At 47.1% G+C, this 22,500-nt stretch overlaps 2 protein-coding genes across 2 annotated transcripts in view; both read right to left on the reverse strand.

Moving 5' to 3' along the window:
• Positions 1 to 2,228, reverse strand: part of svopl (SVOP-like) — a 15,892-nt gene extending 13,664 nt beyond the window's left edge. Inside the window, exons 1-4 of the mRNA XM_053313862.1 lie at positions 2,183 to 2,228; positions 2,089 to 2,146; positions 1,249 to 1,337; positions 56 to 154 (exon numbers count right to left, since the gene is read on the reverse strand). Coding sequence (XP_053169837.1) covers positions 56 to 154; positions 1,249 to 1,337; positions 2,089 to 2,146; positions 2,183 to 2,221 — 285 coding nt within the window. The 5' untranslated portion in view covers positions 2,222 to 2,228. The remainder of the gene's footprint in view (positions 1 to 55; positions 155 to 1,248; positions 1,338 to 2,088; positions 2,147 to 2,182) is intronic.
• Positions 2,229 to 9,718: 7,490 nt separating this feature from the next.
• Positions 9,719 to 22,500, reverse strand: part of si:dkeyp-27e10.3 (UPF0606 protein KIAA1549) — an 18,233-nt gene continuing 5,451 nt past the window's right edge. The window contains exons 3-22 of the mRNA XM_053313863.1: positions 21,387 to 22,500; positions 21,185 to 21,267; positions 20,633 to 20,932; positions 19,195 to 19,381; positions 18,592 to 18,651; positions 17,918 to 18,026; positions 17,815 to 17,857; positions 17,136 to 17,313; positions 16,556 to 16,740; positions 16,270 to 16,475; positions 14,274 to 14,398; positions 14,015 to 14,029; positions 13,670 to 13,875; positions 13,036 to 13,271; positions 12,819 to 12,954; positions 11,466 to 11,759; positions 11,324 to 11,376; positions 11,127 to 11,254; positions 10,097 to 10,251; positions 9,719 to 9,943 (exon numbers count right to left, since the gene is read on the reverse strand). The exon at positions 21,387 to 22,500 is cut by the window's right edge and continues 68 nt beyond it. Of these exons, the coding sequence (XP_053169838.1) occupies positions 9,719 to 9,943; positions 10,097 to 10,251; positions 11,127 to 11,254; positions 11,324 to 11,376; positions 11,466 to 11,759; positions 12,819 to 12,954; positions 13,036 to 13,271; positions 13,670 to 13,875; positions 14,015 to 14,029; positions 14,274 to 14,398; positions 16,270 to 16,475; positions 16,556 to 16,740; positions 17,136 to 17,313; positions 17,815 to 17,857; positions 17,918 to 18,026; positions 18,592 to 18,651; positions 19,195 to 19,381; positions 20,633 to 20,932; positions 21,185 to 21,267; positions 21,387 to 22,500 (4,038 nt within the window). The remainder of the gene's footprint in view (positions 9,944 to 10,096; positions 10,252 to 11,126; positions 11,255 to 11,323; positions 11,377 to 11,465; positions 11,760 to 12,818; positions 12,955 to 13,035; positions 13,272 to 13,669; positions 13,876 to 14,014; positions 14,030 to 14,273; positions 14,399 to 16,269; positions 16,476 to 16,555; positions 16,741 to 17,135; positions 17,314 to 17,814; positions 17,858 to 17,917; positions 18,027 to 18,591; positions 18,652 to 19,194; positions 19,382 to 20,632; positions 20,933 to 21,184; positions 21,268 to 21,386) is intronic.

Genomic DNA, 22,500 nt, shown 5'->3' on the forward strand with positions numbered 1-22,500 from the left:
GTTAAAAAGCATCACTGGTTACCATGGAGACAAGTTAAAACGCATCACTGGTTACCGTGGAGACGAGTCCCACCTGCCAGTCATCGAGTCGCCACTCACATCGAATCTCTGGAGAAACTACAGCTAGCAGCATGATCTCCATCGCCTCCACGATCTGGGGACGACAACAAAGCTCGTTAACACAGCTCGTTAACAAACTCGTTAACAAGCTCGTTAACAAAGCTAGTTAACACAGCTCGTTAACACAGCTCGTTAACACAGCTCGTTAACACAGCTCGTTAACACAGCTCGTTAACAAGCTCGTTAACAAAGCTAGTTAACACAGCTCGTTAACACAGCTCGTTAACACAGCTCGTTAACAAAGCTCGTTAACAAGCTCGTTAACAAGCTCGTTAACAAAGCTAGTTAACACAGCTAGTTAACACAGCTCGTTAACAAAGCTAGTTAACACAGCTCGTTAACACAGCTCGTTAACAAAGCTAGTTAACACAGCTCGTTAACACAGCTCGTTAACAAGCTCGTTAACAAAGCTCGTTAACACAGCTCGTTAACACAGCTCGTTAACACAGCTCATTAACACAGCTCGTTAACACAGCTCGTTAACACAGTTCGTTAACACAGTTCGTTAACAAGCTCGTTAACACAGCTCGTTAACAAGCTCGTTAACACAGCTCGTTAACACAGCTCGTTAACAAGCTCGTTAACAAGCTCGTTAACACAGCTCGTTAACACAGCTCGTTAACAAGCTCGTTAACAAGCTCGTTAACAAGCTCGTTAACAAAGCTCGTTAACACAGTTCGTTAACAAAGCTCGTTAACAAGCTCGTTAACACAGCTAGTTAACACAGCTCGTTAACAAGCTCGTTAACAAGCTCGTTAACAAAGCTAGTTAACACAGCTCATTAACACAGCTCGTTAACAAAGCTCGTTGACAAGCTCGTTAACACAGCTCGTTAACACAGCTCGTTAACAAGCTCGTTAACAAGCTCGTTAACAAGCTCGTTAACAAAGCTCGTTAACACAGTTCGTTAACAAAGCTCGTTAACAAGCTCGTTAACACAGCTAGTTAACACAGCTCGTTAACAAGCTCGTTAACAAGCTCGTTAACAAGCTCGTTAACACAGCTCGTTAACACAGCTCGTTAACAACGCTCGTGTGTGTGTATTGTGTGTGTATTGTGTCTGTGTGTGTGTCTGTGTGTGTGTATTGTTTGTGTGTATTGTGTGTACTGTGTGTGTGTGTGCGTTACGTTGGCGCTCCCCATGATCACAAACAGCAGGATGTGAAATCGTCCGAAGCCGATCGTCTCCACAGCTTCCTCCACGGTGAACGTCTCATCTGATCAACAAACAGTCACATGACCTCAGACAGCTGATCCGTGCTTTCATCATCAAGACAACAGACAGTCACATGACCTCAGACAGCTGATCCGTGCTACTCATCACCAAGACAACAGACAGTCACATGACCTCAGACAGCTGATCAACAGACAGTCACATGACCTCAGACAGCTGATCCGTGCTTTCATCATCAAGACTTTAAACAGCTTTAAAGAACAGAATCTATTTCCTTTGACTTGATTTCATTCTCTTGTGTATTATTGATTATCAGGGTTATCAGGGTCAGGGGTATCAGGGGTATCAGGGTCAGGGGTATCAGGGGTATCAGGGTTATCAGGGTCAGGGGTATCAGGGTTATCAGGGTTATCAGGGTCAGGGGTATCAGGGTTATCAGGGTTATCAGGGTCAGGGGTATCAGGGTTATCAGGGTTATCAGGGTCAGGGGTATCAGGGTTATCAGGGGTATCAGGGTTATCAGGGTTAGGGGTATCAGGGGTATCAGGGTTATCAGGGTTAGGGGTATCAGGGGTATCAGGGTTAGGGGTATCAGGGTTATCGGGGTATCAGGGGTATCAGGGTTAGGGGTATCAGGGGTATCAGGGTTATCGGGGTATCAGGGTCAGGGGTATCAGGGTTATCGGGGTATCAGGGTCAGGGGTATCAGGGTTATCGGGGTATCAGGGTTATCGGGGTATCAGGGGTATCAGGGTTAGGGGTATCAGGGTCAGGGGTATCAGGGGTCAGCTGACCGTTGTTATTGATCTTGGCGTCCTGCTGAGCGTCTGCAGGTCGTTCCTGCAGTTCCACCTCCTGCAGATAGATGGCGCTCTCCTGCAGTTCCACCTCCTGCAGATAGATGGCGCTCACCAGCTCCGTCTTCATGCTCTCGCCCATCCTGCAAACATCAGCATGAGTTCATCAATCACTTCCTGATTTCATGAATCACATGATCAGTGTTGGGGGTAACGAGTTACAGAGTAACGGATTACAGTAACGATATTACTTTTTTGTGTAACTAAGTAAAGTAACGCATTACACTAAAACTATCGGTAACTACACTCCTTTACTAGACTATAGTAACGTGTTTTTCTGCGTTACCCTGCCTTGTTTGCGTTTGTGTAAAGTTCTGATCTGTTAAGTGGCGTGTGTGCGTGCGCGTTGCTTGTGTGTGTGCTTGCCTGGGCAGTGCACTGTTGTCATGGAGATCGATTTGATTTGAGTGACGTCGCTGCCGGTGAGAAGCAGGGAATTGGAGATGGAGACGCCGGAGAAGGAGATAGGGGTTTTGGCCAGTGACGATATGCACATTACTTCCAGTTTATTTCTCGAAAAGACAAAAATGCACTCTATGCCCTGGCGACAAGTGTTCTTCAACTGCTGCCACGTCAATGAGCAACCTGTCTAAGCATTTGTCAGCGCAGCATGGCAATACAAAACTTGTGGCCAAAGATCCTGCTCGTCGGTCATTTGAAGGAGTCACTGAGCAGCCGACCCCCCCTCAACAAGCTTTTGTCAAGTCTTGGAGCGCAGCAGGTAACACAGAAAGAAATGAACAGGCTAGTTGCAGGGTTCATTGTAGAAGACATGCTTCCCCTGTCGACCATTGAATCGCCCAGGTTTAGAAAAATATTAGATAAAATACCCGCGACCCTTTAAGTGCATTTCTGTTTTATTTTATGGGATAAAGTGACCTTTATGTTTATATTTTTCTTTGACCACTTTCATTGACGCCTGTGTTTTGAAACGTGTGTTCATTGACCCCACCGTAGCCTCCTCTAAGCTGTTTGTGGCTTTTACAGTGAGGCATATTTCAGACAGGGATAGTGTTCTTTCGTATGGTTTTACATTTTATACAATAAACACTATGTGGACAGACTAAGTGATGTTTTTCCATGTATCTACACGGAAATGGGAAAGTAAAGTAATAAGTAGTGAAGTTACTTTTCAAATTCAGTAACTAGTAAAGTAATCTCATTACAATTTACAGAAGTAACTAGTAACTAGTAATGAATTACTTTTTTTGAGTAACTACCCCAACACTGCACATTATAGTGTTACATGATAATCACTCATTAACAGATTTAGTTATAATTATATATATATATATAATTATTTACATATATATTAAGATATATAATTATATTAAGATATATAATTATATTAAGATATATAATTATAAATGATCAGAAACGTGATCCAGAATTACTTCCCTCTTATACAATAAATAACAAATTATAAATAAAGGTTTGAGTTCAGATAAGCACTTTTTTACCATCAATATAATAATTATATATTAATATCTATATTATTATATGTTATTTAGTGTATTTTGACAGTGTGTGTGTGTTAGTGTGTGTGTGTGTGAGCGTGTGTGTGTTTGAGCGTGTGTTTGTGTGTGTGTTTGTGTGTGTGTCTGTGTGTGTGTTTGTGTTTGTGTGTTAGTGTGTGTTAGTGTGTGTGTGTGTGTGTGTGTGTGTTAGTGTGTGTTTGTGTGTGTGTTTGTGTGTGTGTGTGTGTGTGTCTGTGTGTGTGTTTGTGTGTGTGTGTGTGTGTGTCTGTGTGTGTGTTTGTGTGTGTGTTTGTGTGTGTGTCTGTGTGTGTGTTTGTGTGTGTGTTTTGTGTGTGTTTGTGTGTGTGTTTTGTGTGTAAACAACTTTAAAGCTGCAGTTCGTCACTTTAAATCTGAGCTGCTTGTTTGTGACGTTAAAGAGTTTTTGGATCATCGACCGGAAGTCAGTCGGATTTTTAAAGAGGTTTATCTGAAGACAGCGCGCGCAGTTTATCAGTTATGAATTATAATAAAGTGTGAAGCTGCAGACAGAAAGAAAGCTCGGGTTCATATAAAGTGAATAAATGTACTCACACAGATGCTGCAGCTGTTTATCAGAGACGAACGTGCCCAGGTGAATCAGGAAGTATCATCGTCATCGTTACCTGGGCAGCAGCGGCGCGAGGAGGGAGGAGTGCAGGTGAGTATGGAGGCCGACTCACGCCAAAATTAAACAACACGTGAAATAAAAAATAAAGTTTAAATCTTTACTGAAAAATTATAAAAAATGTTCAGACATTTTAATTGTTTCAGTAAAAAAAAAAAGTTTAAAAATATATAATAAAAAGTGTTTGATGTAACTTCAGCTCATTAAAATCTCTCAATGTCACAACTTTATATATGAAGTTATTCTAATAACAATAATAATAATGTTTTATTTATATATTTATTTATTAGCGCCTCTCACAGACTCCAGGATGCTTTACATACATTTTATTTGGTATATTGTTCTCGGCTGTTTGTTCGCTGTGTGTTGAGAGAAATAAAGATCCAGGCTGAATCTGAACACTTTAATGTTTGTTAACAATCTTTTAGACTCAAACAGCACGGGATGCAGCTCACACAGTTTGGGTAGAACAGGTCCTGTCATGTGTCAGATCAGCTGAGAGCTCGGCTGGACCCGCTGGACCCGCTGGCGGTGGGCTCGGCTGGACCCGCTGGACCCACTGGCGGTGGGCTCGGCTGGACCCGCTGGCGGTGAGCTCAGCTGGACCCGCTGGCGGTGAGCTCAGCTGGACCCACTGGACCTGCTGGCGGTGAGCTCAGCTGGACCCGCTGGCGGTGAGCTCAGCTGGACCCACTGGACCTGCTGGCGGTGAGCTCAGCTGCTCTCACATTAAACTAATTTTTCCTTCAGGCTCTGTTTCCTGCAGCAGCTTCACTGAGTTACCTGATCGCACCTCACGACCTGGTCTGGGTCGCACCTCACCTGGTCTGGGTCTGACCTCACCTGGTCTGGGTCTGACCTCACGACCTGGTCTGGGTCTGACCTCACCTGGTCTGGGTCTGACCTCACGACCTGGTCTGGGTCTGACCTCACGACCTGGTCTGGGTCGCACCTCACGACCTGGTCTGGGTCTGACCTCACGACCTGGTCTGGGTCTGACCTCACCTGGTCTGGGTCTCACCTCACCTGGTCTGGGTCTGACCTCAGTGAAGCTGCGTGCCGGAGATGAGTTGAGACGGAAACAGGAATGTGGTTCGACTCAGATTTGCAGCTTTATGGAAGTTAATTCGTGACAAAACTACCGACTGTCAGTAAAGGTCCCAAAACATTGGAGCAGTTTTAACTTCAGATTTCAGGTTAGTACCAAACACTAGCTAGCTTAGCTTAGTGCTAGCTTAGCTTAGTGCTAGCTTAGAAATCAAGGTACAGATCACATGTTAACAGAAACCCTGAACCATGATCTGAAGTTACTTCATTAGGTATTATACATTCATTATTAAGGTTTGGGTTAGGGTTAAGGTTAGGCTAACCCTAACCCAGTTACTTCATTAGTAACCGTGTTAGGGTTAGGGGGGTTAAGGTTAAGGTTAGGCTAATCCTAACCCTAACCCAGTTACTTCATTAGTAACCGTGTTAGGGTTAGGGGGGTTAAGGTTAGGCTAACCCTAACCCAGTTACTTCATTAGTAACCGTGTTAGGCTAAGGCTAAGGCTAACCCATTCACACCGTTATCGATACCAAATTTTCGTCTGGTGTTAATATTTAGTTTCCAATAGTAAACGTTAGTATTAGATGTTTTTTCTTTTAGTGTAATTTGCACAGAAGTTAGAGATGAATCAGGTTCATACTTTCTGTGAACATGTTGGCAGGTTTCTGTCATGAATAAAGCATCCTCGCTGCTCGTCTGCTAGAATCTCAACGAGGATCACAAATCTAGAAAACACAGAATCTGAAACTCTAGAAAACATTGAAGGAAACATTCAGGAGAAGTTTGTGAAACCTGCCGAGCAGCAGCTTCATCCACAGTTTGACTTCTGTCTCTGTGTGTGATGTGAAGCCTCTTCGTCGTTTATTAGCACCATGTGATCCTGTAGGCGTTGCCAAGTCCTGCGGCTCGACTGACAGGTGCTAAGTCCAATCAGAAAGTCTCAGCCGGTAAAGAGTTCTGGTCCACAGAGGATGTGTTGGCGGCAGATCTTTGAGTCCATTCAGCAGAACAATCACAGATAAAATATTTTCTATATTATGTTTTCTATTAAACACCATACACACTTTCATGTATACACTGTAACCATCTTCATTTAGATCCAAAAATATCTTTTGGAAAAGAAAAGAAAGAAAACATTATGTTTTATATGAAGCTTTTTTTCTACTGTGTTTGGATGACTGATGGATTTATGGCACTGTGACGTTAATCATTCTTTGCTCATTCTTAATTTGATGTGGGAACAACTCTTCATTTTTTTAAACTTTGTTTTTAACATCTTTTAGCAGCATGCTAAACATTAACGGGAACATCACGTATAGCTAAAGCCTCAAACTTAGTGGAACATGCTGAAGAAGAGCGGAGAGCAGAAACACACAGCCACTCACTGAGTTCATTACAATACAGAGGGGGGGGGCAGAGAGGGGGGGCAGAGAGGGGGCAGAGGAGGGGGGGGACAGAGAGGGGGGCATAGAGGGGGCAGAGGAGGGGGGGGCAGAGAGGGGGGGCACCAGCCTGTACACAGAGGCTAAAAGTCTCATTCTACAATGAGTCTGGATATTTAATAGCATAATGATGATATCACAGATTATAATAGTAACTCTGATATTCGTATATTAATTATACATTAAAAACTGCTAGAAGGATGAAGTTTAGTTTCTGATCAAACTATAATACCAGTTGGTATGGGTATCACTTTAAGGGTACCTGGACTGGTACCAGTACCAGTTGGTATGGGTATCACTTTAAGGGTACTGGGACTGGTACCAGTTGGTATGGGTATCACTTTAAGGGTACTGGTACCAGTTGGTATGGGTATCACTTTAAGGGTACTGGGACTAGTACCAGTTGGTATGGGTATCACTTTATGGGTACTGGGACCGGTACCAGTTGGTATGGGTGTCACTTTATGGGTACTGGGACCGGTACCAGTTGGTATGGGTGTCACTTTAAGGGTACTGGTACCAGTTGGTATGGGTATCACTTTAAGGGTACTGGTACCAGTTGGTATGGGTATCACTTTAAGGGTACTAGTACCAGTTGGTATGGGTGTCACTTTAAGGGTACTGGGACCGGTACCAGTTGGTATGGGTGTCACTTTATGGGTACTGGGACCGGTACCAGTTGGTATGGGTGTCACTTTAAGGGTACTGGTACCAGTTGGTATGGGTATCACTTTAAGGGTACTGGTACCAGTTGGTATGGGTGTCACTTTAAGGGTACTGGGACCGGTACCAGTTGGTATGGGTGTCACTTTATGGGTACTGGGACCGGTACCAGTTGGTATGGGTGTCACTTTAAGGGTACTGGGACCGGTACCAGTTGGTATGGGTATCAGCAGCTTCCCTAACTGGATTCTTTCTTTAAGGCAAACATTCAACATTCAGACGGAGAGTTAGGGTTAGAGGAAGGAGGGTTAGAGAAGCAGGCCTGTGGCGGTCTGGTGAGCCCCGTGGTTCTGTCCTGTAAACTGGTTTAAACTGGTATGAATGACTGGAGTCCCAACTCCCCCCCCCTCATAAACAAACACCACCTGTCTGCCCACAAATTGATGGATTGCAACAAATCAGCGATGAACTTGCTCCACATGGAGAAAATAACTTGGTATTAAAGCGATGCGTTAGCGTTAATTTCTTTTTCATTGCCACCGATACATGAACACACGAGCGAGCAGCTATGCTAAGCAACATCTCCACAGAGAAACAAACGCTGGCTCAAAATCTACAGCGAGCTCTAACACAAGAGGGTACAACCATAGAACAGTAGTTTGGTCTTTTTTTGATCAAAATAAAGCATTTTAAGTATACTTTCATATATAAGCAATAAAAAAAGTAACATCTCAATACTCCGATAATAACTCTTACATTAATATTGTGCTCATTGGGATTCTATCGCTTTACATATATTCATATTTATTCTTATAGCTATATATATCTATATAATTTTTCCTGTTTTGAGTCCCCATGATGTAGGAACTGCATGCCACCTCCAGCTGTCGACAGTGCAAAGGCCTCACTGATATGGTTTATGAATGGAGACCTGATCCCCGTGGCTGTTGGGAGTGTGGAAGGCAATGAGAGAAAACTGTATGAGGCTGACGGTTAGCACCACAAAAGGTCAGGAGGGACGATTCAGTCCAGAAGGTCAGGAGGGACGATCCAGTCCAGAAGGTCAGGAGGGACGATTCAGTCCAGAAGGTCAGGAGGGACAATTCAGTCCAGAAGGTCAGGAGGGACGATCCAGTCCAGAAGGTCAGGAGGGACGATTCAGTCCAGAAGGTCAGGAGGGACGATTCAGTCCAGAAGGTCAGGAGGGACGATCCAGTCCAGAAGGTCAGGAGGGACGATTCAGTCCAGAAGGTCAGGAGGGACGATTCAGTCCAGAAGGTCAGGAGGGACGATTCAGTCCAGGAGGTCAGGAGGGACGATTCAGTCCAGGAGGGACGATTCAGTCCAGAAGGTCAGGAGGGACGATCCAGTCCAGAAGGTCAGGAGGGACGATTCAGTCCAGAAGGTCAGGAGGGACGATTCAGTCCAGAAGGTCAGGAGGGACGATCCAGTCCAGGAGGTCAGGAGGGACGATTCAGTCCAGAAGGTCAGGAGGGACGATTCAGTCCAGAAGGTCAGGAGGGACGATCCAGTCCAGGAGGTCAGGAGGGACGATTCAGTCCAGGAGGTCAGGAGGGACGATCCAGTCCAGAAGGAACGATTCAGTCCAGAACTGTGTCCAAACTCAATCCATTATTCACTCATTCGTTAATCCGTATTTAATTGACACCAAATAATTTACTGAGTGGAGAGCAGATTATCACTTTCCCTCGGCACTATCAGTTGTAGAGTTGCCCAATGGTAGTTTTCACATTTATAAAATGTGGAGCATTGCATTGTGGGATTGTTATGGACACGACTTTTTTCATTCTTTGTGGACATTTTAAGGTTCTACATAGTGGAGATATTTCCACATTCAGCATTTGGACACTATAAATAAAATGGCAGAGGGTATATTTAGTGTTCTGTAGTCATTTCAGCCGAGAAAGGGGGACAATCCACTCCAGAAGTTCAAGAGGAATGGTCCTCTCCAGAGGTTTAGTAAGGATGATCGATGAATGATCAACTCCAGGAAGCACTTGAATGAAACACTGAGCTGAAAGATGATAGACAGACAGACGGACAGACGGGACCCTGTAAAGTACCGGAGGTCTTTCAGTCAAGAAACTTTGTCCATTTTTCAGAAATGGATTGTGGTCCAGGGTTATTTTGGGTCTATTGGCAAAGATGTAGATCACCTTAAGAAAGTCCAGACTGTGGATCAGTTAGATTTAGGGTTTCAGTCCAGTCCTGACAGGCTCTGAGTTATAATGTTTGAAACCAGTCCTGATCCAAACTGGTACAGACCAGTCTAAGGGTAGCTGGTCACTGCTGCCTGTTTCTGGGCCAGACGTCTCAGCTCCTCCCTGATAGCCTTGATAAGAGAGGCGGAGGTGTGAGCGGAGGGTGAGGCGTCCTCCGGTGGATACTCTGGAGTCGGTGAGGTCAGGAGAAGCGGTGGAGCCGAAGGGTCCCGCAACGAGGAGCTGGGCATCTGGAAAACAGAGGACGAGGAGAACTCAGGGAACGACAGCACCTGTGGGGAGAAAAGAGCAGAGTTAGAAACAACTAACGATGTGTGTCAGTGATTATTCAACTATAACCCAAAGTGGACACGTAGCTGGAAACATGAAATCCATTCGCTTTCTTCTGTAAAGAGGAATATAGGAGCAAGAAGCAGTGGACTCACACTCTCTCTGCTGGCCCCTGGTCTGGAGAGATCCTGGTCTGTGTGTTGCTGGTTCCAGCTGGAGCCGGTGGGGCCCGACATGCTGCGACCCACACCGGGGTACGCGCCGATCTGGCTCGACAAGCCCACCTGGGTCAGGTGGTGGAGCTGCGCACCTGAAGGTCCGGAACAAATGGTTCAGTCGACTTCCAATAAGGTTCTTTCATAACTTACACCAGCATGAGGAGGAGCAGCTATGAGGAGGAGCAGCTATGAGGAGGAGCAGCTATGAGGAGGAGCAGCTATGAGGAGGAGCAGCTATGAGGAGCAGCAGCTATGAGGAGGAGGAGCTATGAGGAGCAGCTATGAGGAGGAGCTATGAGGAGGAGCTATGAGGAGGAGCAGCTATGAGGAGGAGCAGCTATGAGGAGTAGCTATGAGGAGCAGCTATGAAGAGGAGCTATGAGGAGCAGCAGCTATGAGGAGCAGCTATGAAGAGGAGCTATGAGGAGCAGCAGCTATGAGGAGCAGCAGCTATGAGGAGGAGCTATGAGGAGGAGCTATGAGGAGCAGCAGCTATGAGGAGGAGCTATGAGGAGGAGCTATGAAGAGGAGCTATGAAGAGGAGCTATGAAGAGGAGCTATGAGGAGGAGCAGCTATGAGGAGGAGCTATGAGGAGGAGCTATGAAGAGGAGCTATGAAGAGGAGCTATGAGGAGGAGCAGCTATGAGGAGGAGCTATGAGGAGGAGCTATGATGAGGAGCTATCAGGAGGAGCTATGAGGAGGAGCTATGATATATTATCTGCTTGATGAGCAGCGAACACAAACTGTAAGTAAAGTTGATAAACTGGAGTCAGACGGCTGCTGCTGGTTTGGAAAGGGTTACATGGGTTAGGGTTAGGGTCCATGACCCTAACCCATGTAGGGTTATGGACCCTAACCCTAACCCATGTAGGGTTATGGACCCTAACCCATGTAGGGTTATGTACCCTAACCCAACCCATGTAGGGTTATGGACCCTAACCCATGTAGGGTTATCCCGACTGTACCTGTGCTGCCCCCCACAGGTCGTGGTCTGGAGGAAGAGGGGGGGTCCTCGTACTGCCCCCTGTTGGAGTAGACTGACTCCTGCAGCTGGTCTCCAGTAGAGACGTACCCTCCTGAGCCGAGGCCCTGCCTGGATAAAACACAGAGAATCAGTCCCGGTTCAGGGTTGGGGGTCAGGACCTGGTGTCTGAGTACTGACCTCTGCAGCAGACCCTGCACCGACGTGGGAGACATCCCCAGCTCTGCGTATCTCTGCAGGAAGAAGAGAAGAAGAACATGAAAAGTGAACATGGAGAGACGGCCAAAGGAAAAAGGCCTCAGCCGCAGGGCAACACACTCACTGCAGAGAAGGGGCTGTGAGAGGGGGCTGCTGGGAAAGAGCCCCACTGCCGGCCCCGGGGTCGGGCCTGAGGGGAGGGGCTAGGCGGGGCGGGGCTTACCCCGCTCAGCCCCGCGCTGCCCTGCGAGGACGGGGACACCAGGGCAAAGGCGTCGTCCAGGAGGGAGTGCATCTGCTGCCGCGCCTCTTCAATGGAGGGCTGGGGGGGCATGTAGGGGGGCGGGGCCGGGGCGGAGTCAAACACCTCATCGGTCGGGGAGGGGCTGCCGTGGTCTGGCGGCAGGTCAGGGTCCGACTGTGGGACAGATGGAAGAGAGAATAAACCTTGTCCCCAGTCAGCTGTCCATATGAACAGGAAAGAACCCTAACCCTCGCTGTAATCATTTCTCCTGAAGCTACATTTACATTTATATATTTATATATTTATACATTTATATATTTATATATTTATATATTAATACATTTATATATTTATATATTAATACATATATATGTACATTTATATATTTATACTATATACTACTTCGAAGGTGGCCTTCACCAATTGGACAATAGGCATTATAATAATAACTTATATTTATATAGCGCTTTTCATTTCACGTTTGTAGAGGTGAAAAAAAAATGTCACCATCGACCTGTAATTCAAACCCTAACCCGAGTAACTATAACATTTCATCTGTTAACTTCAGAAAATAAATAATATTTAAATAAAAAATAACCTTCTGATGTCTTCACAGTTAGGGTTAGGGGGTTAGGGGGTTCAGGGGTTGGGGGGTTAAGGGGTTAGGGTTAGGGGGTTTGGGGGGTTATGGTTCAGGGGTTAGGGGGTTATGGTTCGGGGATTAGGAGGTTAGGGGGTTAGGGTTCGGGGGTTGGGGGGTTAAGGGGTTAGGGTTAGGGGGTTAGGGTTAGGGGGTTGGGGGGTTATGGTTCGGGGGTTGGGGGGTTATGGTTAGGGGGTTAGGGGGTTGGGGGGTTAGGGTTCGGGGGTTAGGGGGTTAGGGGGGTTAGGGGGTTGGGGTTAGGGGGTTAGGGGGTTAGGGGGTTATGGTTCGGGGGTTAGGGGGTTAGGGGGTTATGGTTCGGGGGTTAGGGGGTTGGGGGGTTGGGGGGTTAGGGGGTTGGGGGGTTATGGTTAGGGGGTTAGGGGGTTATGGTTCGGGGGTTAGGGGGTTGGGGGGTTAGGGTTCGGGGGTTAGGGGGTTAGGGGGGTTAGGGGGTTGGGGTTAGGGGGTTAGGGGGTTAGGGGGTTAGGGTTAGGGGGTTGGGGGTTAGGGGGTTAACTGGTGAACTGCTCCTTTATTAAGGTTCCTAATAAAAAAGCTTCAGCGCTGTCGGGTTTTGTTATTCTCACCATGTAGGCCACGTTGTTGAGTCCTGGGTACTTCCTGTAGGTGGCGCTCTGGTCTGTGAGCAGCCGGTCTCGGTCTGTATCAGGAAGACTTCCTGGTCCTGGCTGAGTCCGGCGCCCCCGAGGAGAGCGCCTCCCTCTGGAAGAACAACACACACACAGATATTCAGCAGGCGCTCTGAGCTCACGTGACCGTGCGACCGAGCCGCTGCAGGCTGACCTCCTCCTGGAGTCGGTGGGGGTGGGGGGCAAGTGGGTGTCGCCCTGCAGGATGCAGTCCATGTGGTCGTGGGCGGAGCTGTAGAGGCGCTGGGCCACCTCGCTCTGGACCGGCCCGTCTCCGAACGCATCCATGATGTCATCCATGGAGGGAAACTCACACTGACCCCGCCTCTTAGCACGCAGACGCAGTTTGTTCCTGTGATGCTCGATCTCTGATTTATGACGCAGCGCCACCTGCAGGACACGATGGTCAGTTACAGTACTGCAGTATTATAGTGATGTAGTATGCAGTATTACAGTAAAAGTACTGCAGTATTACAGTAAAAGTACTGCAGTATTACAGTAAAAGTACTGCAGTATTATAGTGATGTAGTATGCAGTATTACAGTAAAAGTACTGCAGTATTATAGTGATGTAGTATGCAGTATTACAGTAAAAGTACTGCAGTATTATAGTGATGTAGTATGCAGTATTACAGTAAAAGTACTGCAGTATTATAGTGATGTAGTATGCAGTATTACAGTAAAAGTACTGTAGTATTATAGTGATGTAGTATGCAGTATTACAGTATTACCTCAAACTGTACTACAGTAAAGTTCTATATAATATACTGCAGTAACCATGTCTCCCACCTCCGTGCTGACTTTCTCGGTGAGGGTGGGGCTAGGCTGGGTGGGGGGGTGCATCGGGGGGGGGCTGGGGCGCGGCTGCATGGCGATCAGCTGGACCTTGTTGCCTTGACGACGCGTCCCGTCCGACGAGCCTCGGGACAGGCGGTCCACGTGGTCGAAGATGGAGGACGAGGAGAGCAGCTCGTCTGGACCGCTGCCTGGGGGGGCTGCGGGGGGGGGGGGGGGGGGGGGGGGGTCAGAGGTCAGCTTGTTTTAGGTATTTAACAGGGACAGTGCTCATTAATTAACACTGTGTGAGAGATGATGATGATGATGATGATGATGAGGATGAAGGGTTAAACGTACCCAGCTTGCTCCTCCCTTCAGTCCAAAAGGAAAAGCAAAAGGATGAAAAAGAGAAATGACTCATCCCTCCGTCTCTGTCTCAGAAACTTAATCAATACTTATAATAATCAATAATTATAATAATCAATAATTATAATAATCAATAATTATAATAATCAATAATTATAATAATCAATAATAGTAATAATCAATAACCCTGTATCAGTCTAATCACTAATCACTTGCTCAGTGGAGTCAGTGATGTCACAGCGTCTCTGACCATTTTTGGGCTTCCTGTGCTGCTTCCCCTCGCAGGGCGTGGCCACGGGCCGCGTGCTCTCCTCCGCTGACTCTCTGCCGCTCGATTGGTCGCTTCCTAACGAGTCACCGTCTGACGGGCTGAGCCTGAAACCAGTCGATTACAGATGATTGATTAATGATCAATAACTAACGGGTCAGTGAAACCAGTCGATTACAGATGATTGATTAATGATCAATAACTAACGGGTCAGTGAAACCAGTCGATTACAGATGATTGATTAATGATCAATAACTAACGGGTCAGTGAAACCAGTCGATTACAGATGATTGATTAATGATCAATAACTAACGGGTCAGTGAAACCAGTCGATTACAGATGATTGATTAATGATCAATAACTAACGGGTCAGTGAAACCAGTCGATTACAGATGATTGATTAATGATCAATAACTAACGGGTCAGTGAAACCAGTCGATCACAGATGATTGATTAATGATCAATAACTAACGGGTCAGTGAAACCAGTCGATCACAGATGATTGATTAATGATCAATAACTAACGGGTCAGTGAAACCAGTCGATTACAGATGATTGATTAATGATCGATAACTAACGGGTCAGTGAAACCAGTCGATCACAGATGATTGATTAATGATCAATAACTAACGGGTCAGTGAAACCAGTCGATTACAGATGATTGATTAATGATCAATAACTAACAGGTCAGTGAAACCAGTCGATCACAGATGATTGATTAGTGATCAATAACTAACGGGTCAGTGAAACCAGTCGATCACAGATGATTGATTAGTGATCAATAACTAACGGGTCAGTGAAACCAGTCAATTACAGATGATTGATTAATGATCGATAACTAACGGGTCAGTGAAACCAGTCAATTACAGATGATTGATTAATGATCAATAACTAACGGCTCAGTGAGGTTTATTTAAATTTAAAAGGTTTAAATCGTATGAATAACTCTGAACACATTCATCAAATTTCTGCTTTTAATCCATTTAGAGAGAATATATTAGAGGAGAGGGAGGAAGGAAGGAAGGAAGGAAGGAAGGAAGGAAGGAAGGAAGGTAGGAAGGAAGGAAGGTAGGAAGGAGAATATATTAGAGGATTATGGTAAAAATGTCTAAGTGGTGTAACCATAAAAACTTTGGACCAAATAATTCAACTTGCTTAAAAACAGTAAATAGTCAATAAAACACCTTCCTTCCTTCCTTCCTTCCTTCCTTCCTTCCTTACTTCCTTCCTTCCTTCCTTCCTACCTAACACCATATCAACTAGTTTGGCATGATCTTACATCCTTCCTTCCTTCCTTCCTCCCTTCCTTCCTTCCTACCTAACACCATATCAACTAGTTTGGCATAATCTTACATCCTTCCTTCCTTCCTTCCTCCCTTCCTTCCTTCCTTCCTAACACCATATCAACTAGTTTGGCATGATCTTACATCCTTCCTTCCTTCCTTCCTTCTGTCCTTCTGACCTTCCTTCCTTCCATCTGTACTTCCTTCTTTTTTTAATATATTGAAGTGGTCGTAACCTCCATGATGTCTTGCTGCGGAGTTCAGTCTGAATTCAGTCCCTTCCTTCCTTCCTTCCTCTCTCCTCCCTTCCTTCCTTCCTACCTAACACCATATCAACTAGTTTGGCATGATATTATATTATTACATTTTTAATATATTGATTATATTGAAGTGGTCGTAACCTCCATGATGTCTTGCTGCGGAGTTCAGTCTGAATTTATCTACAAAACCAACAAAAATACTAAATGTACATTTTAACAAACCTGATGCTGCTTTTAAAACTAGTTTAACTGATTTATTAATTCATCATCTTACCAACATTTATTACCACTGAGCTTTATTCCTCCTGCTCACCGACTATGAACACGTCTTAAATCACCTGATTCAGGGTCAGGGTCAGGGTTAGGGTCAGGGTTAGGGTTATTGGCTCGTCTAAACGGTTTAAAGTAATGGATGTTACTGTGAGGGGGTCTGACCTGCCCCTGCGGCGGCTGGACCGAGCTGCTTTGGTGGATGATCCTTTAGATTTGGGGGTGTTGAGTTCTCCCCCATCGGAGGGCGTGGCCTCTTTGACGGGGGCGGGCAGGGGTCCGGGCTCCTGGATCACCATGATGTCGTCCTTGCTGTGCTGACCCAGGTGCAGCTTAGCAAAGTCAAAACCTTTCACGCTGGGAGCCTGAAGCTGAGGGGACACACAGCACCGTTAGTCTGTCCCACCTGTCCCACATGTCCCACATGTCCCAGCCGCTGGTGACCTCTGACCTTCTGTCTCTGCTGGATGGTGTTGATGGCGTCCGGCTGGAACTCGAGCTTCTCCGAGCCGCACAACTTCCAGTAGAGGATGATAATGATGAAGACGGCCAGCAGGACAGGGACCACCACACCCACGATCAGCCAAATACTGCTGCTCTGAGTCTCTGCCGGGGGGACAGACAGTGTCTCCACAGCTGGAGACAGGACAGACAGGAGAGACAGGAGAGACAGGACAGACAGGTGAGACAGGTGAGACAGGAGAGACAGGTGAGACAGGTGAGACAGGTGAGACAGGTGAGACAGGACAGACAGGTGAGACAGGAGAGACAGGTGAGACAGGTGAGACAGGTGAGACACAGGACAGACAGGTGAGACAGGTGAGACAGGTGAGACAGGACAGACAGGTGAGACAGGAGACACAGGTGAGACAGGACAGACAGGTGAGACAGGTGAGACACAGGTGTTGTAAAATCTTATTTAGGCTGAAACTTTAAACTTCAAACAGATTGATGGACGCATCTCTTAAAGACGGAGTTTCAGTTCTAGCTGGAAGCAGATTTTAGGACATGAGGAACAGGTCTGGACTCACGCTGGGCCAGAGGTCTCTGGACTCGGTGTCCCAGGACGATGGCGGCTCTTTGGGGGTCCAGACGGTTCAGGGTCTCCGCTGTTACCTCCGCTGGTATCCGCTCACCTGTCGGACCCTCCACGAAATATAGGACCTCCAGAGGACGCTCCGCCCCCGACAGCCTCGACACCCGCACCACCTGAGACACAGCAGCAGAGGATGTTACTTGCACCCCGTACAGGTGTGTCATTGAATGCATCACAGACCCTGTACAGGTGTGTCATTGAATGCATCATAGACCCTGTACAGGTGTGTCATTGAATGCATCACAGACCCTGTACAGGTGTGTCATTGAATGCATCACAGACCCTGTACAGGTGTGTCATTGAATGCATCACAGACCCTGTACAGGTGTGTCATTGAATGCATCACAGACCCTGTACAGGTGTGTCATTGAATGCATCACAGACCCTGTACAGGTGTGTCATTGAATGCATCACAGACCCTGTACAGGTGTGTCATTGAATGCATCACATACCCTGTACAGGTGTGTCATTGAATGCATCACAGACCCTGTACAGGTGTGTCATTGAATGCATCACAGATCTTAGAAACAAACGTGAGATCTTTGAATCTGACCTGTGCAAGCTCAGAGTTTTTAGGAGAACTCAGATATTCTTGTGTGAATCTCAGTTCGTACCTGCAGACTGTTGTTGCCCACAGCTGTGGCTCTCCTCCAGCGCCTCCTGCTGGACGCTCCCAGTCCCTCCTCCAGCAGCAGAGCTGTGGCTCTTCTCCAGCGCCTCCTGCTGGACGCTCCCAGTCCCTCCTCCAGCAGCAGAGCCAGACGTCTCTCCAGACGAGCCTTAAAACTTCTTTCAACCACCAGCTGATCCTGAACCCCTAGCAGCACTGACACCACACACACAGTGTTCAAATACACACATCATAACCTGTCAGTGTTACAGAACCCTACAGAACCCTACAGAACTCTACAGAACCCTACAGAACCCTACAGAACCCTGCAGAACCCTACAGAACCCTACAGAACCCTACAGAACCCAACCTCTATCTGCCTCTGGATAATCATGCATCTCTGTCATGTAGGGAACATTTAAACCTCACATCAACCTCACATAACCCTAACCCTAACCACTGCACCAGGACCCACTGCACCAGGACCAGGACCCACTGCACCAGGACCAGGACCCACTGCACCAGTAGGAACCAGGACCCACTGCACCAGTAGGAACCAGGACCCACTGCACAAGTGTAAGATCTGCCAGTCTCTGAGGGTTTCAACCTGGTACAGCAGTCAGGGAACCGTTGCCTATGACATGGAACTGCCTCCCCAGACCTTCAGTGCCCCCCCCACGCATCTCCAGACTCTCCACCAACGTGGTCTAACATAAACTACCTGCCTCTGTGACGAGTGGTAAAAACAGGAAGACAAACAGAAGCAGGAAAGGGTTCTCACCTGTACGGACCCAGGTGGTGCGCAGGTGGTGAGACGTGTTGAGTTCGGGGTAGTGAAAGGCTGCGGACACAAACTCAGTTAGTCTGTATGAATGTTTCTGGGTATGTAGGGTTAGGGTTGAGTTCGGGGTAGGGTTAGGGTTGAGTTCGGGGTAGGGTTAGGGTTGAGTTCGGGGTAGGGTTAGGGTTAGGGTTGAGTTCGGGGTAGTGAAAGGCTGCGGACACAAACTCGGTTAGTTACAGCTGTATGAATGTTTCTGGGTATGTAGGGTTAGGGTTGAGTTCGGGGTAGGGTTAGGGTTGAGTTCGGGGTAGTGAAAGGCTGTGGACACAAACTCAGTTATTGACAGCTGTATGAATGTTTCTGGGTATGTAGGGTTAGGGTTGAGTTCGGGGTAGGGTTAGGGTTAGGGTTGAGTTCAGGGTAGTGAAAGGCTGTGGACACAAACTCGGTTAGTTACAGCTGTATGAATGTTTCTGGGTATGTAGGGTTAGGGTTAGGGTTAGGGTTGAGTTCGGGGTTAGGGTTAGGGTTGAGTTCGGGGTAGTGAAAGGCTGTATGAATGTTTCTGGGTATGTAGGGTTAGGGTTAGGCGTGTCGTACGTTCTGCGATCTGCAGGGCAGGAAATCCCACATAGAAGCTGAACTCCACCAGGCTGAGCTTCCTTAGGTGTTCGCTGACCTCTGACCCCGGCAGGTAACCCCGCCCATCACGCACCGCAAACGTGATGTCAACAGGAAGCTTCTGCTCCGCCGCCGGTTGAGTTACGCCCGCCGTGATGTTCAACAACTGGAGAGAAAACACAAAGAGAGACGAGCGCAAGTTTAGCAGGTGAGCCTCCATCATTATATTCTACTCATATATTTATATATCATATATTTATATATTTATATATCATATATTTATATATTTATATATTTATATATTCATATATTTATATATTTATATATTCATATATCATATATTTATATATTCATATATTTATATATCATATATTCATATATTCATATATCATATATTTATATATTTATATATTGATATATTCACATATTCATATATTTATATATCATATATTTATATATCATATATTCATATATTCATATATTTATATATTTATATATTTATATATCATATATTCATATATTTATATATTTATATATTTATACATTTATATATTTATATATTCATATATTCATATATCATATATTTATATATCATATATTCATATATTTATATATTTATATATCATATATTTATATATCATATATTCATATATTTATATATTTATATATCATATCTTAAGTGTTGCCAAAACAATGTGTTTTCTAGCAAAGCATCTAAATCAGAATTCAGATCATGTGGCACTGAAATGTATCAGACTCACCTGTATGATGTCATCAGACAGTAAACAGGTATCAGACTCACCTGTATGATGTCATCAGACAGTAAACAGGTATCAGACTCACCTGTATGATGTCATCAGACAGTAAACAGGTATCAGACTCACCTGTATGATGTCATCAGACAGTAAACAGGTGTCAGACTCACCTGTGTGATGTCATCAGACAGTAAACAGGTATCAGACTCACCTGTATGATGTCATCAGACAGTAAACAGGTATCAGACTCACCTGTATGATGTCATCAGACAGTAAACAGGTATCAGACTCACCTGTGTGATGTCATCAGACAGTAAACAGGTGTCAGACTCACCTGTGTGATGTCATCAGACAGTAAACAGGTGTCAGACTCACCTGTATGATGTCATCAGACAGTAAACAGGTATCAGACTCACCTGTATGATGTCATCAGACAGTAAACAGGTGTCAGACTCACCTGTATGATGTCATCAGACAGTAAACAGGTGTCAGACTCACCTGTATGATGTCATCAGACAGTAAACAGGTGTCAGACTCACCTGTATGATGTCATCAGACAGTAAACAGGTATCAGACTCACCTGTATGATGTCATCAGACAGTAAACAGGTATCAGACTCACCTGTATGATGTCATCAGACAGTAAACAGGTATCAGACTCACCTGTACTGTGACGTTGCCGGCCTCGTGCGAGCGTCTCTGCGTCTCTGCGTACGCCGTGCTCAGGCCTCGCTCCACCTGTTCGCTGAAGTTACAGACTCTGATGTCGACGTGGGCGGGGACAAACTGCAGCACGGTGTGGATCTGGTACCTGAGGCCAGGTACGGTGTAAAGCGGGGACACGCCGGGAACGGGCCCGGAGCCTCGCGGCGGTTGGCGGAGAGCGTTGATGACAGAGATGGCGGTGAAGATTAACGGTCCCGACACAACGCGGAAGGAGAAACTGGACGGAGTTCTGAGGAACTGACGAGAAAGACGAGGACAGCTGTCAATCATCTGACATCAGCAAGGTGAGTTCAAGGTCGGTCAGGTGAGAAGAAAACACTCAAGACTAGAGATCACCATCAGAAATCATCCGTTTCAACAATTTGAGCCATGACAGGAACTGAGCTGAGATGAAGATGTTATACTTCATGTTTCCATAAATAAAGTTAAAGAAATGAATGTTCAGCTAAACGATGAACGCTGGTCATCGCTGAGCTTTGATGAGTTTACCTGAAGCTCGACTGAGCGGTTGAACTCTTTCTTCAGAAGATCTCTGACCTGACTGAAAGCAGCCGGTGAGCCTTTAGAGCTGCCTGCAACACACATATACACATCAGCTGACTGATGATCAATCATTTAATACACAATTTAACTTAACCCCTGTTTGACCCCCCCCCACCCCCCACCCCACCGCGTCACATGACTCTCTTACCTACTCTGACCAGGTACATCTCTGGCTTGGTGACGTTACACAGGTAGGGTCTGGAGGGGGGGGTCTGAGCCACTCTGGTGGTGGTGATCGGGGGGGCCCTGGTCAGGCTGATGGCTGTGTTCTGGGTGGTGGTGGTCCTGGTGGTGGTGGTGGTGGTGGTGGTCCTGGTCGGCGGAGTCTTGGCCGGCCTCTCTGGTCGTTCTGGGCGGGTCGGTGGCCCCAGGGGTGGAGGAGGAGGCACCCGGCCGGTGGTGTTGGAGGGGGCACGGGGGGGGTGTCTGCCTGGGACTGGGGCCTGGTCTTTGGGTCTTGGAGCCGGAGGAAGGGAAAAGGGGGTCTTGAAGGTAGAGCGGACTGAAGGTGTTTTTTCCTCTCCTGTGAGCGTAGGTGAGACTACAAGTGGAGGCGTGGGGCCCCGTCCTGATGGGGGACCCGAGCTCGGGGGCAGAGATGGAGGGGGAAGGTGGGTGCGGTTGTGGCTTGATGTAGGAGTGATGGCGGGTTTGGAGTCCCGGTTCTGGTCCCGGTCTCTCTCCCTCTCCCGAGCCAGTAAGTTGGTGTAGTACTCCAGGCTGTTCATGTCCGGCAGCAGCAGCTCCGTCGGCTCCAGAGGCATCATGTCCTCCAGGTCGTAGTCCTCGTCCCAGGCGGGAAAGACGTCTGGTTGCGAGGGCTGGGTGTGCGGGGGGGTGTCGGGGATGGGGGAGGAGGGTAAGAGGAGGAGGCGGGAGGAGAGGGGGAGGGTGGGGCGAGTAGGAAAGGAAGTGTCATAGGAGACCCAGTCCCCACCCGCCTCATCGTCATCATAGGGGTGGTGGGGCAGCGGCGTGGCCAAGGCCAGCTCCTCGCCGTCAGGCACCATGAAGGACAACGTCTCCAGGTAGTCCCCGGACCCCCAAGCCTCCTCCAGGGAGGGGCCCTGATCCCAGGGGGGAGGAGGGGTGAGGGTGGGCTGGCTGTGTGGGGGGAGAGGTGGTGGGAGGCTGGGGGACAGGAGGTCCGGCGGTCTCAACAGGAGGTGGATCCCCTGAGCGCCTGAGTCCGGGTCCTCAGCTAGGCCAGTGCTGCCACCGTTACCATGGTAACCAGAGTCTGAGGGGGGGCTGGAGACCAG

Source organism: Scomber japonicus, chromosome 23 (genome assembly GCF_027409825.1).
Source record: "Scomber japonicus isolate fScoJap1 chromosome 23, fScoJap1.pri, whole genome shotgun sequence".
NCBI lineage: Eukaryota > Metazoa > Chordata > Actinopteri > Scombriformes > Scombridae > Scomber > Scomber japonicus.